Here is a 21256-nt window from a genome sequence, read left to right as displayed (position 1 = left end):
TGGGTAAACAGAAATACTTCTGTTCCTCGAAGTGTTGAATTCCAAATGAGAGGAGGGAAAGTTGCCTTTATTAATGGATTTTTAATTTTTTTTTAATGCTGTCTTTTTTTTTTTTATTTATTTATTAGTTTTTGGTGATGTGTTTGGTTGTTTTTTTCTTGGTTGTGGGTTTTTTTTTTTTTTGGTAATTTTATTACTACTGTCATTACATTATTAACAACTTTTTAAACCTAAATTCATGCGATGTCATGACTGGCTGTGATTGAATTTGACCCGTTTCTGCAGTTTCCACAGCACAAAACCTCTAGGGCTTTTTTTGAAGTCTTGAGCTATATTTTGTAGTTCAAACCATAGGCTTATTTTTCAGATAAACTTCATGTAATATAAACTGGGTAATTAGTTGTCCTGATGGTCTACTAGGCAGGAGAGGAGAATGTGGTCTTTTCATAAATGTCTTTACATTGGAAGCTGTTTTTCACCAATTATTCTTCTCTTCTTCCTCTCCCCTGCAAACAAAGGTGTGATTACTCATGGGGAGTGTGTATTTTGCTGCAGTTTGTGGGAAGTGGTTGGTCTGCTGCCTACATGTCTTTGATTGCAAGCTCTGCTGGAGGCAGGCTCTATTTTGAGCTCTTTCTTTAATGTTTTTTATGGATTGTATTTGCAGGTTGGAGGGGTGTCTCTTCTTTCCTTACTCTTCTCCCTAACCCTCTCCTCTCCAAAATGAAGGAAAAAAAAAAAAGGATTTCATGATGTTAATATTTAACATCTGAAGTATCCAACTGTGTTTTTATTAAAGGTCTTTTACACTCTTACTAACGTCATCAAAACCCTGGTTGTTAGATTACTAATCAAAGTAAAATTGCTGCGATCAGGACCAGTCCATAAAATAAACATGAGGAAAGGCTTCACTAGGAAACCTTACAGTGGATTAGGCTGCAACAAAGATGTTGCATTCAAGTAAAGGACATGAGATAATGAACGTGCTTTTGGAGCAGTATTCTTATCATAAAATTATGCTGGGTTTCTGAGAACTAGCTTTAGTCTAGCTTTGGAGTTAACAGATATGATGCAGCACTGTACTTGCAAACATTTTTAAGTGTTATGTATCACTCTCTTTCCAAACCATCATGGTTCATCACATCCTCAGTTTCTATGTGGAAAGTTTTCATTTTTCTAATTATTCTCTTGGCCATCTTCGGTCCCCTTTGAATTTCTGCTCCTTAACTTTGAAAAGGAATGCCTAGAACTAAATATGCTATTCAGCACAAACAGCATGTGCTATGGAAACGTGGAGTTGTAGAATGTTATACCTGCATGTTACACATCTGAATTTTTCTTTTTGCCTACCAATACATGGTTAGAATCAGATCGAATTGAACTGTGTACAAATGCCGACATCTCTTCATCTCTTCTGATTAGTTTACAGTCTAGTGCTGTGTATCCCTTGAGGTGATTAGTTTTTATGTGTTTCTTTGCATCTGTTATTAGTGTGTTCTGCCTGCTATTTTTCTAGCAGTTGATATTTCTGGTTGGTTTGGGGTTGGTTGGTTTTTTAATGCATGTGTGGGGTTTTTTTGTTGTTGTTGTTGTTGTTGGTTGGGTTTTTGTGTGTGTTTTTTCCTTTTTTTAAGTGGCTTGCTCAGGTAACTTTTGTGTTAGCAGGTGTTACTGCATCAGTTCTGTGTCAGTGGCAGTACAGGACTCTGTGCTCTTGAAGCGTTTGCTTGATGGAAGGGGTCATTTATTCACACAATGAGCTGCAGAGACTGTGAATCAGATTGTCAATTATGGTTGCACCTGGGCAATGATAATTCAAAGTGTTCCGTGTTGCCCAAGTCTGTCATGAGGTATTTTAGGGTTTCTGTGTAATTAGTTTTGGGAAAATTTTGCATAAATGTTCTGTCTCACCTTTTTATCTGGTCAGTATAAACATAGGTGTAATGGGAGTTGGATAGTGATGTCAGAGGCATAAACTTCTGTCTTATACATCCTAGACTTATGTATTGTTAAACCCTATTGTGTGCTGGTGATTGTGACTTCATAAGAATTTTATATTTTTTTTTTGGCCTTAAGTGTGAATGCCAGAGTAACGTTTAAAAAATACTTTCTTCCCAAGTCCTTTTCTTAAGGTGAATCATTGCTGCACACTCATAGAATATATAATAACATAGACCAGTTATTACCTATCAGGCAATACAAAAGTACATTTTACTCATTAATTACAGGATTTATCAAGATTTGTGTTGTAAATTAAGTTTGCAGTTGACAGAAAATACACTGGACTGAAATGCTGTTGAGGGGAGTTAAACTGGCTAATACAAAACTGTTATATGAAGGTGTTTAAACATGTTGTTGTAAGATTGATGTATTTGAAAGGATTCTAATTTAAAACTATTCAAAGAGATTTGGCCATAATGTATTTCAGAAAATTAAAAGTTAATGTTTTAAAATTAGGGATTACTTCTTACAGATTATTCACTACCCTGAGGCAAAAATCAGATTCAGATAATGAGATCTCTATTTTTTAAATACTTACAAAAAATTTAATACAGTTTTGATGTCTAAATGTGGACGCTTTCTTGGGAAATACTCCCTTGTAGGTTTTTTTGTTTAAAAAAAAAAAAAATCCTAATGGTCTTCAGATGCCTTCTTTTGATGGTATTTTTGTAAGTAACAGAGAAGCTTCTTCCATGACAGTTTATCTACTTTAACAGAGGACTCAAGAAGACCAAGAAGTGGCACCAGGGATACCTTATCTCCTTCTGTTTCTTCAGGGACAACTAGGTGAAAGCTATTGTTGCTCCTCTCTCTAGAAAGGAACACAAGCAGACTGTATTGGAGTGATATAAACACTAAAATTATGAAATCCCTTGCTAGTCTGGAAGAGAGGGAGGACTTCGTAGATCAGGGATTAGGAATGCATTAACTTTGCTGTGCTAGAACAGACTTTAATGCAGCTGCTACTGTTCTTTAATTGCGCTGCTATGGAAGTAATGTCTGGCCAGCAACTTTTCTTTTGAGAGAATTTGGAAGATAATTCATCTTCTATCTTCAGTGTAGTCTCTCTTTTATATGTATATCTTTTTTTTTGTCTCTCCCTTTTCATGTGTATATATAAATAAATATATATATATTAAAAAATCTGGAAGATGTTGACTTTTACAGGGGTTGTTTTCTCTTTTTAGCACTACATACACTATTTATTACAGCTGTTGTTGTCCCTGATGGAGTATGTCAAACAGAAAATCTTCCTCTGTTTAAAATTGTTCCAAAATTCATTAGTAAACACAAACCGCTAATGTTGTGACATAAACTGAATTCTAAATGCGTGCCTGGTGCACTGTCCTTAGTTTGTCCTATGGCTGGGTTCAGGAGCAATTCAACAAAGTATTACATGCCATATGTTATGCAATACTTGGGCACTAGGGATGAGTTAAGGGTAGTCTCAACCCTTAGCACTGAATGCCCTTGGTTTTGCTGGTTTATATCACAACTTTAACCTTGCTTTAAATGTAGTTTTTGGGTGTTAATTTAATTTGGCTGCTCTGTATGTGAGACATCTTGCCTGAGTGAATTTAATTGCACCATTGAGTAAAACTAAAGCCATGAACACTGATGCACTAAAATTCTAGCAGAGGTATAAGGTTTAGTTTTATATGGCTTCTTGTTTGGAGTTATTAACTATATGGAGGAATAAACCCCCTTTAAAACCCTTTTTTAAAACATTACAAAACCCACAATGTAAAGTTGCCATGAGCCAGCCAAAAATAATACATATGGCATTCAGGAGTGCAGTTGCTAATTGGCTGCTGCCTGAGAAAATGGTACACTTGGCTTCTACTTAACACTGTGGGTTTGGCAGAAAGCCAGATTTGGGGTGAGGTTGTGAATGAAGCTGCATGTGGTTAGGGAGGAGTTCAAATGATTCATGTCTTGGAAGTTGTAGTAAGCAGTGCAGTATGTACTTGGGTAAGCTGCTGGAGGAAACTCCTGACCCATGTCCTCCCCCCACAAACACCTTCCTACACCTCCACTTGTCTCTCTGTGTGGGGACCGTATTCTGTATTTCGGTTAATGTTAATCATTAACTAAATTGGGCAGTTTAGTGGTTTGATTCACGTTTCAACAATTTTTTTCTTATAGATGGAGAGCGGAGAGGAGGTGGAAATCGAGGAATTCTATGTAAAGTACAAAAACTTGTAAGTAAAGTTATAGGTTTGACTATCTTTAAGATCATGTAACTTCCAGATAGTTTTAAAACTGGTTTTGTTAATGATACAGCTGTTACTGTCCAACTTTAAATAAACAGGGAAATACCTTGCACTGGAGGTACTGGATTTGATAGTGTCATCTTAATTCGTGTTCTATCCAAAATGAAATCCATAGGTGAAATTGCTATTAAAGACTTTAATCTAGGGCTTATTATGCATGCAGGTTCATGAGCACATGCTTAGGTAGGTGTGTAGCTCTAAGTGAAACCATAAAGTAACGTACTTGCAAGCTACTCAGAAATAATCCTTAGCGTTGTTTCAAAAGCAAGATTTGTGTTCAACAGAATGTCTTAAGGTAACAAGCGAATTGGCTCCCGATATTCCAGCAAATAGCTGCCCCTATGTAAGAGGGATGTAACAGTGGTGAGAGCAGCATGTTTCGCTTCTGGGCTATGAAACTGCAATGCAATCAGTATTTAAAGTAGGATTACTTCACAACTGGATAAGCTCATTTTTCTTTTAGAAAAATAGCATATCTTGTTTAGTTTTAGCAAATTTTCCATCCGAAAGACACAAATTCACTCAAAGTGGGTTTCTTATCGCTAACTGCAGATAGTCAACTTTAAATATGCTGCCACCTTTGTACCTTTTGCACTATATTGATTATCACATGATGTTTAATAGCTTAATTATGCTTTGTTTAGTTTTATTATACTAGCATGTAATTTTTGTATTAACTGTTCATGTCTTGGACTTGTTAGCAACATAACTTTTGGAAGACTCTAAATTCATAAAGTGGAACTAGTCATTTTGGCAGAGATGCTCTTCCTTACCTTGTGTTTTCTTAAAGATGAATTATTACCATGGAACTGCATTTACAAGGGTCTTTCTTTCTATCAGTGTTAAAACTTCAGCTCACTCATGTACAATTTTTAATGACAATGCTTTCTCACAAAAAACAGTGTATAGCATGTTAGTATTTAAAATGTTTGCATGTTTTTAACTTCTCAAAAACCTGCTTTTTGCTAGAATGTGTTGTTAAATAGTGACATTCATTATAAATGTGTAGTAATTATGTGTTAAGTATGCCCCATAAAAATCATCTTAGCTTTGTGCCAAACACTAAATATACGGGGTATCTATTTAAATTTTGAGTTGGAGTTGTTTTAATTTTCTGACAAGTTTCTTCGTTAGTAAGTATAATTACTTCCAGTAAAGATGATTTGTTAATAACCTGTGTGATGAAAAAGATAGTGTCTAGTTTTCCAAGCATGGCACTACAATGTGCTGGAAATATATAGCTATACTAGTCGGATACATAGGGGAATGCAAAGGAAGCATAGTTTTGAGTAAGATTTTCTGTTTCATCTTCTAGTTCTTACCTTCATTGTCAGTGGGCGTCTGTGGAAGAGCTGGACAAAGACAAGAGAATTCAGCAGAAGATTAAGCGGTTTAAGGCAAAACAGGGCCAGAACAAATTCCTTTCAGAAGTACGATTTATTTGTTTGTTTCTTTTAGGTATTTAAGGAATATTCTTATGGATTCTTGTTCTATATAGAAGGAGAGGATCTTGAACAGCTGTGTGATAGCAGTAGCATTTATTGTGGTATGAAGTATAACCATGCTTGATGCAAGTCTTCCAAGGTTATGAAACTCAAATGATCTATCCTGACTGTATGCTTTTTACTATATTTTTTTTTTTCTTAAAGCAAGTGGTTAGTTGTTTGCATTGTAAGCAAGACACTTACTGAATCAGTACTAGGTCTCTTTTCTCAGGAGCCGATTATGCCAGAAAAATGCATCACATTTTTCTGTGTTATGGACTGCTGCTCACTAGGGATTCTAAGCTTTTTATCATCAATTTAATTTCACTTAGAGCCATAAGCAGTAGTGTGGCAGGGGTCCTGTCAATAAAAGACCAGATCTGCTGATTTGTGTTTCTGAAAGCTTACTTTTCAGTAAAATGCTTTCTTCTGAGGAAAAAAAATAGATTAATGTGCTACTGTATTTGTTTATTTATATTTATTTTTACTGTCTAGTTCAATGTGAACAAAACCTGTTGCAAATTGAAAACTTCCATCTGTTCTAACTGAAGATGCCTGGAATTGCTTCTTTTAATTTTTTTTAAAAAAATTGTTTCCAAGTGGGTCACAAGTTATTGTAAATACTTGAAATTTGTTCCTGTTTTAGGAAAAGCTATCAATATGTGTATAGTCTAAAGTCCTTTTGTCTGCCTTTTCTATTGGAGGGGTCTAAAAAGTATATGATGACACACAATGCTTTAGTATGCAAAAGAATTCCCTAAGTTGTTGAAGGGATAAGAAAGAAAATACCAAATTGTGGGTTTTGGAGAAACTGTGAATGCATGCAGTGTCTTTTCTCTATTTTTGAAATAATAATATTTGAATCTTACAAAGCAGTTAGACGATTCCTGCAGTTAAAATAATCCAAAGGCACTTAGTGTACAAGGCTCTAATTTCTTTATTGTAAGCTGTAGTTTTCAAGAATGCTAAATGCATTGCATGCCATAAGCCTTTTCGATTGCTCATTAGTGAATTGTAATTTCACACTTCATTTAAAATATTCTTAAACATTCTCTCACAGTAAAAGGTTTCACACAGTAATTAAGAGGCCCAGTTAACAAAGTCTGAGAAGTCTGATTCCCTCACGGGGAATGATCTTGCTGAATTGTAGCATTTCAATTAACATGTTGAAGTTTGCCAAATATAAATTCTATGTCACTGTGACCCAAAATATTACTGCCTGGTGAAATATATAGTAATTTTTCCCCTTAGGAAGGGCTAATAGAGATATCTTTTATATTTTTACCTCTCTCCTTGAACAGATTGATGATGAGCTTTTTAATCCAGATTATGTGGAAGTTGATCGAATCCTGGATTTTTCACGTAGCACAGATGATAATGGAGAGGTAAAAAAAAAAGCTTTTAGTGCATTTTCAGTCATATAGACATTGTGTTTCAGAATTTATTGTTTAGAAACGTGAAAATATTAAACACTTTATAAGTTATCATGGTATGTGTGTGTAGAAAATAAGGATGTATTTGGGAAAATTTTGCCTAATATGGCAGCTTCCCCCTATAATAAAGGGATTAAAGTGAGAATTCCAAACTTCTTACAAGTTACCTATATTTAAAAAATACGTCCCCGTCCCCCCCCCCCCCCCAAGCCCTTCTCCCAACAACAATTAAAAAAACCCTCTGATATATAGATCCAAGGTGGCACTTAATACTGTAGAAATACGATGTCTGTGCAGGTGATCCAGAATTTAAATGAAAATTGCAAGAATCTTAGCTGAATGTCACAGTAGTCTAGGCATTGTTTAGACTGTCACAGAAGAGGCCATGAATTCACTGTTTCTTACTTTTTAATGACTTGTTCTGCAGAACAAGATCACTTTGTCTTCCAGGAGGCTCCTTTTTGGTCCTGGAATAATAGGGAGCTTCACTGACAGTGTTTCCATATTGCTCTATCAGTGAATGGTGGTGTTTGGGTTGCCTGCTGGGAAGTTTCTGATGCACTGACAAGAAAAAACAGTTCACTGTTTAAGTATGTGCTAAAATGTATAATTTGGAACAGTCAGAAAGTGAATATGGTTTTATTACTAAATTTTATTTTAACCTTGGTGATTTTGAACATAGTGTTGTGCTCATTTTGGTGGTAAGCCTGCACATTCTCCACGTTGTAATCTTACTACGTTAGATTGTCAAGGTGTCAGCCTGCTGTTGGTTTATCCTTTTGGCTGATTCAGACATTCAGGTCTGGTAAAGCTTTTTGAATTGTATCTGGCCTGCAGATCTCCTGTAAAAATGGTTACGCGTTTATTCTTCTTAAATTGCGTCGTAATCTTATTTTTGTCTTAACAAAGCCTGTAATGCATTATCTGGTGAAATGGTGTTCGCTTCCTTATGAAGACAGCACTTGGGAGCTCAAGCAAGACATCGACCAAGCTAAGATAGAAGAATTTGAGAAACTGATGTCTAGGGAGCCAGAAATGGAGCGTGTGGTAAGAACTGGCTCTGTACAGAGGATTTTATTAGAAAATAGTAAAGTAATGTGGTCTTTCAGAAACCACTAATGGGATTTGCTGTATTTGAAACAGGAGCGACCTCCCGCCGATGACTGGAAGAAATCGGAGAGTTCCAGGGAGTATAAAAACAATAACAAACTCAGGGAATACCAGTTGGAGGGAGTAAACTGGCTTCTTTTCAATTGGTACAACACGTACGTAAAGTATTGCTTACTGTTGAATTCTGCTTTGGAAAAGCTTTTATAGTTTATTTGAAACAATAACCTTTTAAAGTAACCTTCTAAAGTAAGGTTTTAGAATTATTTATGTCTCATTTTTGCTGCAGGAGTTATGTACAAACTAATTCTGGGTGGATAACATAATGTTACATAAAATGTGGATGTTTTGGTTAGATTCTTGTGGCAAATGCTTTTGTATGTATACATGTTCATGCACACCTCTGTTGCCCCTTCCTACCCCATGTGAACTTGAAAGGTACATTAAAATGAATATATCCATGTTTATTGCATCACTAATCATAGCATTTATGTAAAATCCCAAAAGATTATGATGTCTTTTCAGTGTAGACTTGCTGTTCTAGAAATTGCTGGTTTATTCACATTAGTTTCTTACTGATTTGCTATCTTCTAAGTTAGGAATAAATCACTCAGACTGTTTCTATTGTTTTCAGACGAAACTGCATTTTAGCAGATGAAATGGGGTTGGGAAAGACTATCCAGTCTATTACGTTTCTCTATGAGATATATTTGAAAGGAATCCATGGTCCTTTCTTGGTTATTGCACCATTGTCCACAATTCCCAACTGGGAAAGGGAGTTCCGCACCTGGACAGAGTTGAATGTGGTGGTGTATCATGGGAGTCAAGCAAGCCGGCGGACCATTCAGTTGTATGAAATGTATTTCAAAGATCCACAGGTAAAAATTCTTCATTATTTTTTTCTCTCTTTTTTTTTAAATACGCTTTACTGTTGTTAATTAATCTAAGCGTTGATTACATTTTTAGTACCGGTACAGTAGGTTTTAGCTAATAGTGAAGACACATGTATTAATAAAGTGGGTGCTTTTTAACAGTAGCCAAGAGATCAGCTGCAAATAGAGGGGGATCAAGAATTACTGAGATGGTGCAACTCTTGTTCAAGGCTTCATTGTTCCATGCAAGGTTTTCATTATTTTGCGTTCTGAGGAGAGCTGGCATAAAAGATTCTAAATGGAGAAACTACTTTAATTGGAACTAAGGTTAAAAATCAATCTCTGCCTACCATTCCAGGAAGAGACCAGCTTGCAGAAATTAAACTTGTCAATGTTTCTTTATCAAATTTTATAAGTCAGATATATTTTGGATCTCTGTAACTGCACTTATGTTAAATAGTTCTTAAAAGAGAAAGAGGGTGGGTATAGGAAAGATTGGGGGTTGAAACAAAATTGTTTGGAAAACTAAAGCTATAAAGAGCAACAGATATATATGCTTAACTGCATTACCTTGTTCAGAGTAAGTAAACAGGACTGGGGAAAAAATGGGCATACATGGAATGTTATAGCAAAACAATATAATCCTCACTTAAGAGAAAAAAAGAGTGGAAGTTCAACCTGATTTGATACATTGTGGAGTGTTATTTCCAGCTGAGCTTAAATAAGTGGTAGTGGTGAATTCATATATTTAGATTTTCTGTAAAGCATTTGATTTTATGCCACTAGATATTTTGATTAATAAACTGGAATGATATAAAATCAATATGGCACACATTAAGTGGATTTAAAACTGGCTAACTGGTATTTCTCGATGTAATTGTAAATGAGAAATGATTTGCATTTCCAGTGTAGTTCTTCGGGGATTGGTTCGTGTCCATGAGCTATATAACACTTTTATCAATGACCTGAAAGAAAACACAAAATCATTACTGAGGAAATTTTCAAATGACACAAAGATGGGGAGAGTGGTAAATAATTAAGACAGTTCATGGATACACAGTAAGCTGTATTACTTAATAAATTGGATCCAAGCTAACAGTACTCAGGATAGCTAAATATAGGGCTCTCTGTGGACAAGGGATGGAACTGGTTCTTGCAGAAGGGAGAGCTGGGTTCTGGGAAGGCTGTAAGAGAAATCCAGATCCTTCTGTGTCATGGCACGTGACCAGTTAAGCAAGAGTTCATACTGTGAGACTGTGGTTAAAAGAGCAAGTGTAGTGCAAGTGTGTAGGAGGAAAGAAATTCTTCATTAAAGATTAGAAAAGTTACACTGTTTTCCTTTTGTCAGTAATGTACTGGATAGCCCAGTTCTGCCTGTTTCTCACTTCCTGTCCTCAAAATACTGTTGAAAAGCAGAGTCCTTAGAGCAAAGCTATGAGAGCGGTTGCGAGACAGAAAATACATTTTTGCAGGGAAAGAACTCACTTAAAACTGTTTTGAAGGTGATGACTGTGGCTCAACTTGACATGCCATTAGGGCAAACAGAAATAGAATTACATACTTAGATATAGTAGAAAAACACATAGTAATTTTTAGTAGTTAGAAGTTACATCTGTTTGGCCTAGGAAATAACCATTTTCTGAGCAATTTATCAAAGAAACTTTCAGATCAAAATCATATGTGCAATTGTTGAAGAAGATTGATTTGAATAACAGTTGCTACACGCTACACTGAGGTCTAATGGCTTGTATTCCTCAAAATAATAATCTCATTTAGCTTCTTTCTTAGGTGGTACAATACACAAAGGAACTGGAATTGATTTTTTTTTTTCTGTTTTTAAATTTATTATCAGACATAAATATTTTGTATCAAATATAAAAATTTGAGTTTATACAAATACTGTCTCTACTGAAGTGTTTCCTGTGTTAAAGTGTTTGTTATTTAGGCGGTGCTAGTTCATAGTATGTTCTTCCTTCTAGCAAGCAGCAATTATGTAGCATGAAACCTGAAGGAACGTCATCTGAAAAACCCCACTTACCATGCAGATTATTGGTTTTATTTTGCATATGGTATTTCATTGTTCTAAAGGCAACTGAAGGATCTGAAGCAAGATGTTGCAGAAAGTTTTGTTCCCCCTTTTACCGTATTCTTAACGGGCACCTTGTAATCACTGTGGCAGTCGTTTTGGCCCCATAGCGAATAATGACAAAGCACTCACAGCACAGAAAAATGAATCATTTTCTGCTAGCTTTGTGCCCTGAACTGGCTTGAGAGGAGAATCAGGCAATTGCCATGGTTGATGATAAAGGAGAATGGGAGTGAACTTGTCTTTTTGGTGGCAGATAGCTTAGATGTGTCGTGAAATCACCTTCTGTGTCCCATTCTTTGTAAGACTGTGTCAGCTGTGAAATGCGTGGTAGAAGCTGAATTACGGGAAAAATAATTTCTTTGTGTTCTGACAAAAATAATCACCACGTAGTGTACAGTCTGGCGTCCTCTAAAGTACCATTAATGAGCGTACGATGGGGGATGAGAAGGGAGAGAAAGAAGGCAGGCTTTGCAATATTATTTTTTTAGTCCCCTTGCCACACACATCAACCCAGGCATCAGCATCTTTGGCTTTCTAGGTCTTAATGTGAAAAGAGACCTCTCAAGCCGAGCTGTTTCTCAAAAAGACAACTGAACACTGAGAAAGTCTGAGTGGCTTTGAAGGGCAATAATAGGGGACAGCATGCAATAAGAAGCACCTACCCCATCTGCAGTAGTGTAGTTTTCAGAATCAACACCAGTAACCTGAGTCAAGCTGTTGGGAAAACCTAGAGAGTAGTTGATACCAAAATACATTTCTGCAGTAACGGTGTGACTTCAACATTAAGAACGCCACACTACCAGAGACATGCCCCTAAAATCCCTTCCTGCCCCGCTACTTGTGAGGGTCACGTAGGGAGGCCTGTTCTGGTGTTCTTGAGCAATATAACTGAAACATCCTTCTGGGGACCTTCCCTGATTGGATACTAAATCAACTAGTTGCTTTTCTGTAGTAGTCCACCTCTGGGAAAGACTTCTGCTGTGAGATCAGGAAAACCATATATGCCGAATAAAATAATAGGCAGAGTCGTGCAAAAGAGTTGACTTAGTTATGAGAGAGATTTACCTCACAGTGTAATGAAGACTAACAAGAGAACCCACCTGGCTCACATGTAAAAATGGAATATCTTGTCCTTCATTCATTTTTAACTCAAAATAATGCTATTGATGTTAGAACTTCCTGGATTATTTGGTTCTGTCCTTTTGGGCTCAGTGGATATTGGCTTAAGAGACTGTTGTCTGCTTGCATGGTTTTCTTCCTTGCTGAGAAGCTGCTTGAGCTATCAACATGTCATCAGCATAGGATTGCTTCAGATTTCTGCAAAGAGTGGTTAGCGTGCAGCAGTTTAAGGCAGTATTTTACAAGTAGGGACTCTGTCTTTCATCAAAGATGATGTTGAATTACATTCTACAAAGTGGCTGTGACTTAGTTTTCCAGATGCCTTCCTGCTATAGCTGGTTAACATGTGCATTTCTGCACCTGTTCTTTTGTTCCACAAAGTGGAATCTGAAGTTGGTGGGAAAGACCATAATAATGTTTCAGAATTCCCACTTGTGGAAGGTACGTCATTTTAGAAGTGCACTTCTTATACACATCCAATTGATGTTCTCAGTTTGTATCTGCTAAGAGGTAATAGCCCAGACCATAACCTAACATTCATATCTAATTGTTGTACCTTGTGGCTACCTCTGTTGCTTGAGTTACTTCCAGAAGAATTTCCCAAACAGAATGGGAAACTGCTACCTGTTAGGAAGATTGATTTCCTCAAATGGAAGAACTTCTCTGAGTAAGTGGATGTAAAATTCTTGTGGTTCCAACATAGAGAACTTTTGGATGCCACACTGAAACAGGATAAATTGATTCCTAGTTGCCTAAGAATTCGCCTGTGACCATGCTATAGGTCACTTTCCTGATAGTTTCTACATTTAAATTTCTCAAATGTGATGTTAATAGGATTACTTAGGATTCTTTCCCATACTTTCCCCAAGTGCTGGAGTCCTGAAACTGTTGAAGAACAGCATCATTCACCTTCTAAAGCTCTTGAGAGCTCTTGGAACTTTCTGCTTGATTTACTCCAGTGTTCTTCAGTACAGCATTTGACTGCCTTTCAAATAGTGTGAGCTCTTGTGGCAAGACCACTATGCATATTTTAACATGAGATTTAAACAGCTCTAAATATATAGTCAAGAGTCCCTCCTACTATTTTTCCTTCACCTGGATGTGCTGCTTTATGTAGTGATCAAGAGCTTGCTGTACAGTCATGAGGCTGCTGCTCATAGAAGTGTTTTCCACTACTTGGAAAGAATCTCCTGCGCTGCATTCTCGTATCTTCACAGTTATATCTGGCTCATGAAAAGGTCACAAGCATTTCAATTTGCTGGCTTTGTAAGTTGTCCACTTAGTGTATCTGCATCTGCTGTTTATTAGGTAACAATTCCTTTTCTTCCTAATAAGATAGATGTTTCTGGGCTATGCTGTGAGAAAGCACTGTTGAGCAGGTCATTACTTCTGCTGACGTACTCTTGATGTGCATAGGCAGATTTAATGCTGAGTTCAGGATATCAGGTTTCAAATAATTTTATTGAGTCAGTAGCCAGTTCTGATCCCCACAGTTTGGAGAGGATTATATGCAGGTCACTTATAAAAGGATTCAGACTTGAATGTATTTGAAGGAAGAAATGGTCACCTTACCGTAAAATATCTGTTTCTTTTGAAATGTATTCAATATACAACCCATGACATAGTCCTGCTTTGAAAACTTAGAATGGCTTTGAACTTGCGTGAGGCCCAACAGAGACAGTGTTCCTGTGCAGACCCAGTGCCACTGGAGATACCAAGTTTCATTTTTACTGAACAAGATTGGGAAAGAAATATAGCATAATGTCCGAAAGATGTTAGTTTCATGATCTTAAGTTATTCAGAGTGCTTTTTGAAACAGAGTTTTAGTATCAGCCCTGAAAATGGGACCCTCAGCTAATCAAATAAACAGGGAATAGGGTGCCACATATCAAGTATATTTCACTGTTGAGCTTTGCTTAGTGCAAATTTACAAAAATATCAAGGAAATGTATGGAGAGATACACCTTCTCCATGTAAGAGTTCAGAGAGATTTGCTGCTTTTTGAAGCTGTTTACTAGAGTTGTACGTATTTTGGGTACTCTGTGTCTACCAGGAAAAAATTACTGTTTACTGGGAGCAAAACATTCTAGTAGTAGTCATAAAAATGAAATCTTAATGTACTTCTGGCTTATTTGGATTGTTTGAGAGGACCGTCACTTTCCTTTGATTTAAAAAAAAATGTAAAAAATCTCTTGAATGATTACAGAAATGTGCTTCCTTTCTTTGCCAGGGAGTTTGCTTTAACTTTTGCTGTTCTTTTTTAGGGTCGTGTGATAAAAGGTTCCTACAAGTTCCATGCCATTATCACAACATTTGAAATGATCTTGACTGACTGCCCGGAGTTGCGTAACATTCCATGGCGTTGCGTGGTCATCGATGAGGCCCACAGGCTGAAGAACAGGAACTGTAAGCTTTTGGAAGGACTCAAGATGATGGACCTGGTCAGTGTCTGCATCCCCTTACCTTTGCGTCTTCTGTATCTTTATTATTCCTGATTTATGGTTTTATTAAAATGGAAAACAAGATGTCTTGTTCTTAAGTAAAAGCATGAAGTAGTAAGAATGAGGGAATGGAGCTGAGAAAGTCTTTAAAATGCCTGGAAATATATGAATCCTTGAATTTTGGAGTGCTGGAGTGTCATAAGTCTCTTCACTGATTTAGGCATACAACTGTGTGGATTCCCTTAAGAGAATCAAGATAAATTTTTTCTTTCCTTTTTCTCTTTTCATGTGATTACTCCAGTTACTTCTCCACATAGGGATTTATTTAAAGGTATAATATGGTCAGGTGGCCAGATACAGGTGTGAGTGGTAAACGGCTCTGAGTTACTGTCAGCTCTAGTGTTAATTTGTTGTGTGGCCATAAGGATGTTCTTTCAGACTGGCTAAGGAAGGGAAGAGCGAGTTGATTTCTGATGCTTACATAAATACGTATTGTGTTATGTGCACAAAATAAGTGTATTAAATACACAGAAAAAAATAAGATTATGGTTTTTAAAGGTATTTACAATTTAAAAGGTGTGGTTTTGTCAGAATATTCTTTAAAAATGTGAGGGGAATGTAGTTGTGCTAAGTTAATACTTAAAACTCAAACCCCCGTCTTTCTGATAAAAATAAAGAGGCATAAACCTTAGCTTACACAAGCACTGGTGACTTATATGTCACTTTTAGTTTCTTTTTCCCTGTTTGTTAAAAAAATACTTTTTTTTTTTAAGGAGTCCTGACAAATGGAAGTTTGTAAAAATGCTGTATACAATTAATTTTCCGTATTATGGTTGCTACTAGAGGAAAGTTGAGCGTATGTGTGGCTACAGGTGGAGATATGGGACCTCTCAGTTCAGTTCTTGTTCTGCTAACTTCATGTTTGACCTTGAGCTAGTTGTTTCACCTCCTCTAAGGCAATAGGCAACTTTTCCTCTGATTTGTCATGTGTAGATAGAAAGTAGGACTCAGGTTCCCCATGTTAGCAACTTACACCTGCCCCAAAGGATTCATGCACCACGATCTGTTGGAGATATAGTAAATTGGTGGATTTACACTGGAAGTGATAAGTTCAGCTGTTACTTTGCCATTTGAAGTTCATTGTATTTGTGAAAGGTCTGGGACATAGTGGATCAGTAAAATCTCTTCTTCTATCTGGAGGACTGTTGAAGGTGCTTAAGTAGTGAAGTGTGTTTCTGGACTATTGCTGAAGGAAGGCCAGAATAGTACTTAGAAACATATTGAAAAGAGCTATATGTAAGTAGTTGCAGGAGGGGAGAGGAAGCAAAGGTGAGATACACATATAGGAAAAAAAAAAAAAAAAAATATAATTTTGTGTATTTCTCCATTGAAAATGAATTTGAATGGTTTCCTAGGCAAATGTTTCTTAACCTTTCAGGAGCATAAAGTGCTGCTTACTGGAACACCTTTGCAAAATACAGTAGAAGAGCTATTTAGCTTGCTTCACTTCTTGGAACCAGGTCGCTTCCCATCAGAAACCACATTCATGCAAGAATTTGGTGATCTGAAAACTGAAGAACAGGTAAACTCCTCTTGCACACTTAGTTTTCTGTTTAGATATTGTGAATTTATTCATTTGATTATATCTGAACTTCATTAATTGTTTTTATAAGTAATACCTATTTAGTTTTTGGAAGACCATGGTAGTTTTATCCCTGGTTTTGTGTTTGTTTTCATTTTGTTGAATTTTTTTGCTTTTGACCACAAGACATTTTGCATTATCGCTGTTTTTCTTATCCTTTGTTCGTTGGTCATGCAGAGACATGAATGAGGGGAAGTTTCCCCTCATTAAAATGTGATGTTTAAAAATGTGAATGGGGTGTTTTCTAACAGTTGGTGAATGAAAATACTTCTAGAATTGCTTGTTTGCTCTAAGAGAGGTAACGTGTCAGTTGACGTTCTTCCATAAGCATTAGTATCAGAGGGGACTATGCTCTCTAATTTCTGTGGAGTTAACACCTGGGAGTTTTATCAATGACTTTTGTGCAAACAGGAACATATTTGAAACCTCGTTTAGCAAGAGGCAACCAAATGGAGGGAGATTTTTTTTTTTACTGAGTCAGAAACAGATTTCTCAAGTTGTCTGCAAAACAAGAGGCCCTCAATGCAGCATGTTTTCAGTCTTAAATGTAAAACTTCTTACAGTCACATAAAAAAACTTCAGTTTCTTCTTGTATGTATGAAAGTGTTTTATGAAAGTCAATAGGTAACAGTCAAATCACATTAACATTAGGAGTTAAATGAAGCATGGCACCTTAATTTGGCCCTTAATACTCTGTGATAATTCAGCTTCACAATTGCATGTGTCTTTGTGGGCAATTTTATGTTGGTTTTGTTTGAAAATTCAATTTCTGATCTTTCTAACTTCCGAGTGCTTGAATTGGTTAACTTTCTCTGAGAGCATCTCTTTCATAGGTAATAGTCTAAATTACAAAACAGCTCTCCCTCCATTCCCTTACCTCCTGGAAAAATCATATTGTGTCCTGAGGGAATCGTAGGATATGTTTTCACAGATTGTGCAGACAGTTGCATGCCAGTCAGGCTGGACTCTGACCTGATTGGAAGTGAGCCAGCTCTGATCCAGAAGCTGTCCTGTTAATACAGTGTTGGAGCTGGAGTTAATATATCGTAACTCTCAACACAGCTTATGTCTGGCCAGCCTAAATGTCAGCAGAGCAGAACTGGTGATTTTTTGAAGCCATACATGGAAATATTAGTAAAATAATGTTATCAGCCATGAGCAGAATTGGAGCCTGGGTTGCTTGGGCCAACAAGTTTTAGAAGAAATCCTTCCTTTCCTGACATGCCATTAGATGTTTTAGAGTTTGACTTATCTTTCAAGTGATGGGACAGACTATGTGTTAGTGAATTAGGTTTTCTCCTCCATTCCTTGCAGTCCTGTTCCAGCTATGTTTTCTTTTGTTCATCCCTCTGTACTAATTTATCTTCTTTCTCTTGAAGTTGCTTTATTACTAAGGAAATTATGTGAATTCAGGAGAAAGTATCTTCTGTTCATGTTTCTGCTCTTCAGTTCTGCAGCAAGAGATGATTATCAATTTCAGGGTAAATTATCAGCTCTTCAACACTGAGCTGGTTTGTACTCCGGTGAGAGACAACCTGAATGCCACTCTTTTGCTAGATGGAATATTTTTTGAGCTTTTGTGTGAGGAGACTTTGCAAAAACTTGACAAAATTTAGCTATTTTTTTGGAGGAAAATGGACGTTTCCGCCCCTTCCCTGCCATCTAGAACATCTTAAAGTATATGCAGCAAAACCTGATGACACTAAAATTATCAGTGTGTTTAAAAATGTACAGAGATAAAATGTTTTCATTTTGAGACTAGGTCTAAGTAGTTTTCTACTTTAATGCATATCAAAACTAAGGAAATAAAAGAATTGGAGGCAGGTATAGGAAGGGAAAAAATAGTATTGAACACTGTGTTTAGTGGTTAGAAGTTAACTGCAAAACTTAATCATAGAGTCAGATTTGCTTATATAGCTGTGGTTATTCAGGATTAGCTTTGCATGACTGGTGTGCAATACTGTCCTTGTCTAGAACGATAGTTCTAGGTCAGGGGTGTCAAACTCGTTTTCACTGGGGGGCACATCAGCCTTGCAGTTGCCTTCAAAGGACCAAATGCAATTTTAGGACTGAGTGTAACTACTCCTACATGTATACAACAGAATCTAGATGAAGTCTGCTTAATAACATTCACAAAACAGAGGTGATGCCTGCTAAAATTTTACTTTAGAAGTGTTAACTCTTTGAGTTAACAAGGAGAACTCAGCTTCTAGGCAGTTGAGGAAAGAGTTTTTTGCAAATGCTCTCTAGTTGTGATCTGAGGTAGGAAACAGGGATTTTAGTATTAAACTGAAAAAGAAATATTTGAAGTCTTCCAGTTTTAATTTGGTTATTTATTAAACCCATGTTTCCTAGGTGCAAAAACTCCAAGCTATTTTGAAGCCGATGATGCTGAGACGTCTCAAGGAGGATGTAGAAAAGAACTTGGCCCCCAAAGAGGAAACCATCATTGAAGTTGAGCTGACAAATATCCAGAAGAAATACTATCGTGCTATTCTTGAAAAGAACTTCACATTTCTTTCCAAGGGTGGAGGTCAGGCAAATGTACCTAATCTTTTAAACACTATGATGGAACTAAGAAAATGCTGCAATCATCCGTACCTTATTAACGGTAGGCATCCAGTTGTTCTCCTTATTAAAAAAATGGTTGTAAGGAAGTTCAGTAAACTAGAAACTCTGTTCTAGTATGTATTTGTGTTTATTCATTTATTTTAAGGAGAAAAGTGAAGATAACCTTTTAGATTCCCTTAGGTATGGGTACCGGCTAGTCAGGACAGCATTACTGCTTTTGCTGTGCTGCTTTTTCCCAAGGCTTCCTGGCCCTGACAGAGTTAGTGTTGGTATTATCAAGTTTTTCTTTCTGTTATTTCTCACAACCAAGACTTCAGTTGTCATGCAGGTTGTTGGATGCTGACATAAAATATGGCAATTTTTTCTTTAGAGTTATAGTTAATTCTCTATGGAAAGAAAACAAATAGCAGCTATGAGACAGTAACTTTAAATTTCTGAATAAAAGTTGTGAGGTAAGAAATGATGATCACACGTGCTTTTATGGTCACATGTTGTTGGTTCCTTTTTCTCATTTAACTAGTCAGATTTGTTTCAATGTCATATTAGACTTAATGACAAATACTCTTTTTCAGTGTGATGCTTTTGGTTTTAGATCAGGATTATCTATGGCAGGTACTATATGATGAGCCAGCTAGCTATAGGTGTCTGAAGTATGGGTTGGTCAAGTCAAATGTTTTATTCGAGGATGTAACACAAGCCTCTATACAGGGCTTCATTCTGAAGTTTTCTTGTTTCCTGACTCCTCTTCCTTACTGTATGTGCTTTATGCTATAGTTGGTTTAATACTTGTTGTAAGCTTCATGGTGAAAGATGGTTTCGTTCAAGAACCATATGTGATTTCAGTTTTTTATTGTATGACTTCATATTGCAGTGCGGGTGGGTTTTTTTCCTTGACATTTTTTTTTTTTTTTGCTTAACTGGGGGAAAAATGCTTAAACTGGTTCACAAAATGACATCTAATTATATTCCATGCGCAAGCAGTCATTGCAAAGACTTGTTACAGGGTTACTCCAAAGTACTTCAACCCAACCGTACTGGTGGGCCGCTCAGTTTCTAAATTCAGAAGAGCATATGGTGAAGTAGCTTTGTGGTTCTGGTAGGATTTTTTTTTGTTTGTTGTTTTTTTGTTTTAAGTTAACCTATTTTATAAATGAGTTTACCAGAGAAGATAGTTCAAGATGTTCAGGTTATGAGCTTCTTACCTTGATGCTTTTTATATTTCTTGGTTTTCAGCAACTTTTAGCATTGCTGTTATTTTTCCTTATTTCATGTTTGCTAAAAGAAATAAAGCGAATGTTTTGCTGCTTTGTTTTGTCAAATAGAGTTCATGAGCAATACTTGCAATGTTACCTACAATGATTTCCCCCCCTAAGTCTTGTATCATTTAGTGTCTGTTAGAGACTGCTGAAGTCCAGCTGGCCATATAGAAAATTTCAAGTCTTTTTTTATGACTGTATCTTAACCCTAATAAAAGGAAGTGGAATTGTCTTTTGAGTGGTTTTGCCTTTATAGCATTTTTGTGACCTTTGAACATTTGGTCTTGCTTGATGTCATGCATCAACATGGCAGGTGGGCCAAGCCTTCAGATTGGAGGGAAGAATAAATTCTGACTATTTTTAGTGTGCAGGATGGAACTGAACAAATGTCCTTTGTAGTTCTAGGACAGAAAATACTTTTAAATTCTGTACTTGTCTGAACCTGAGGTTTTGTTTTGTTGATCTGTAATTAACATCTTTGTAGAGTGATAGCACAAGTTTGTAATTCTACCAAGAGGTCTTGCAGTCCTAGTACATAATGTTGCATGGTGTTCTCCTGATGAATGATGTGTTGCGGTAGCAAGTTCTCGAGACTTAACTGCTTCAGGTGCCTCTGAATCCTTCTCATTTTCTTCCAAGTTTACAGGTTTTGCAAGCAAACAGTACTGCATGTGTATTTGAATATCCAAGTAAAACACTATGTTTCGTTTAATGTAAAAGTTGCAAGCAGGTCTTCTGGATGATCTTCATTTAAGAGCTGCAGAAGGTTGTACCATGGAAGTGGTATGGCAGAGGTTGAATGTGGACTGACTGGTTTTCTTATTTGTTTCTTGATTGGTCGATCTGGTCTGTGGAAGAGATGAATAGTGGTTCGCTGAGAGTGTCTTTGAGTAGACTTCTAGAGGGAGGGACTGCATTTTGTATATTCTTCAACTAGGTTGGACAAAGCATTGTCTGTCATTTTTCTT

General features: G+C 36.6%; 1 protein-coding gene across 4 annotated transcripts in view; it reads left to right on the top strand.

Annotated features, from left to right (window-relative positions):
• CHD7 (chromodomain helicase DNA binding protein 7) overlaps nucleotides 1-21256 on the top strand; it is a 132570-nt gene that overhangs the window by 88330 nt on the left and 22984 nt on the right. For all 4 annotated transcript variants that reach the window (XM_082045020.1, XM_082045021.1, XM_082045022.1 and 1 more), the window contains 9 exons: nucleotides 4147-4202; nucleotides 5590-5704; nucleotides 7060-7143; nucleotides 8101-8238; nucleotides 8335-8456; nucleotides 8933-9176; nucleotides 14643-14819; nucleotides 16258-16401; nucleotides 18817-19072. In XM_082045020.1, coding sequence (XP_081901146.1) covers nucleotides 4147-4202; nucleotides 5590-5704; nucleotides 7060-7143; nucleotides 8101-8238; nucleotides 8335-8456; nucleotides 8933-9176; nucleotides 14643-14819; nucleotides 16258-16401; nucleotides 18817-19072 — 1336 coding nt within the window. The remainder of the gene's footprint in view (nucleotides 1-4146; nucleotides 4203-5589; nucleotides 5705-7059; nucleotides 7144-8100; nucleotides 8239-8334; nucleotides 8457-8932; nucleotides 9177-14642; nucleotides 14820-16257; nucleotides 16402-18816; nucleotides 19073-21256) is intronic.

The sequence above is a fragment of the Streptopelia decaocto genome, assembly GCF_964273445.1.
Source record: "Streptopelia decaocto genome assembly, chromosome: 2".
NCBI lineage: Eukaryota > Metazoa > Chordata > Aves > Columbiformes > Columbidae > Streptopelia > Streptopelia decaocto.
This window is presented reverse-complemented; position numbering and strand designations above follow the sequence as displayed.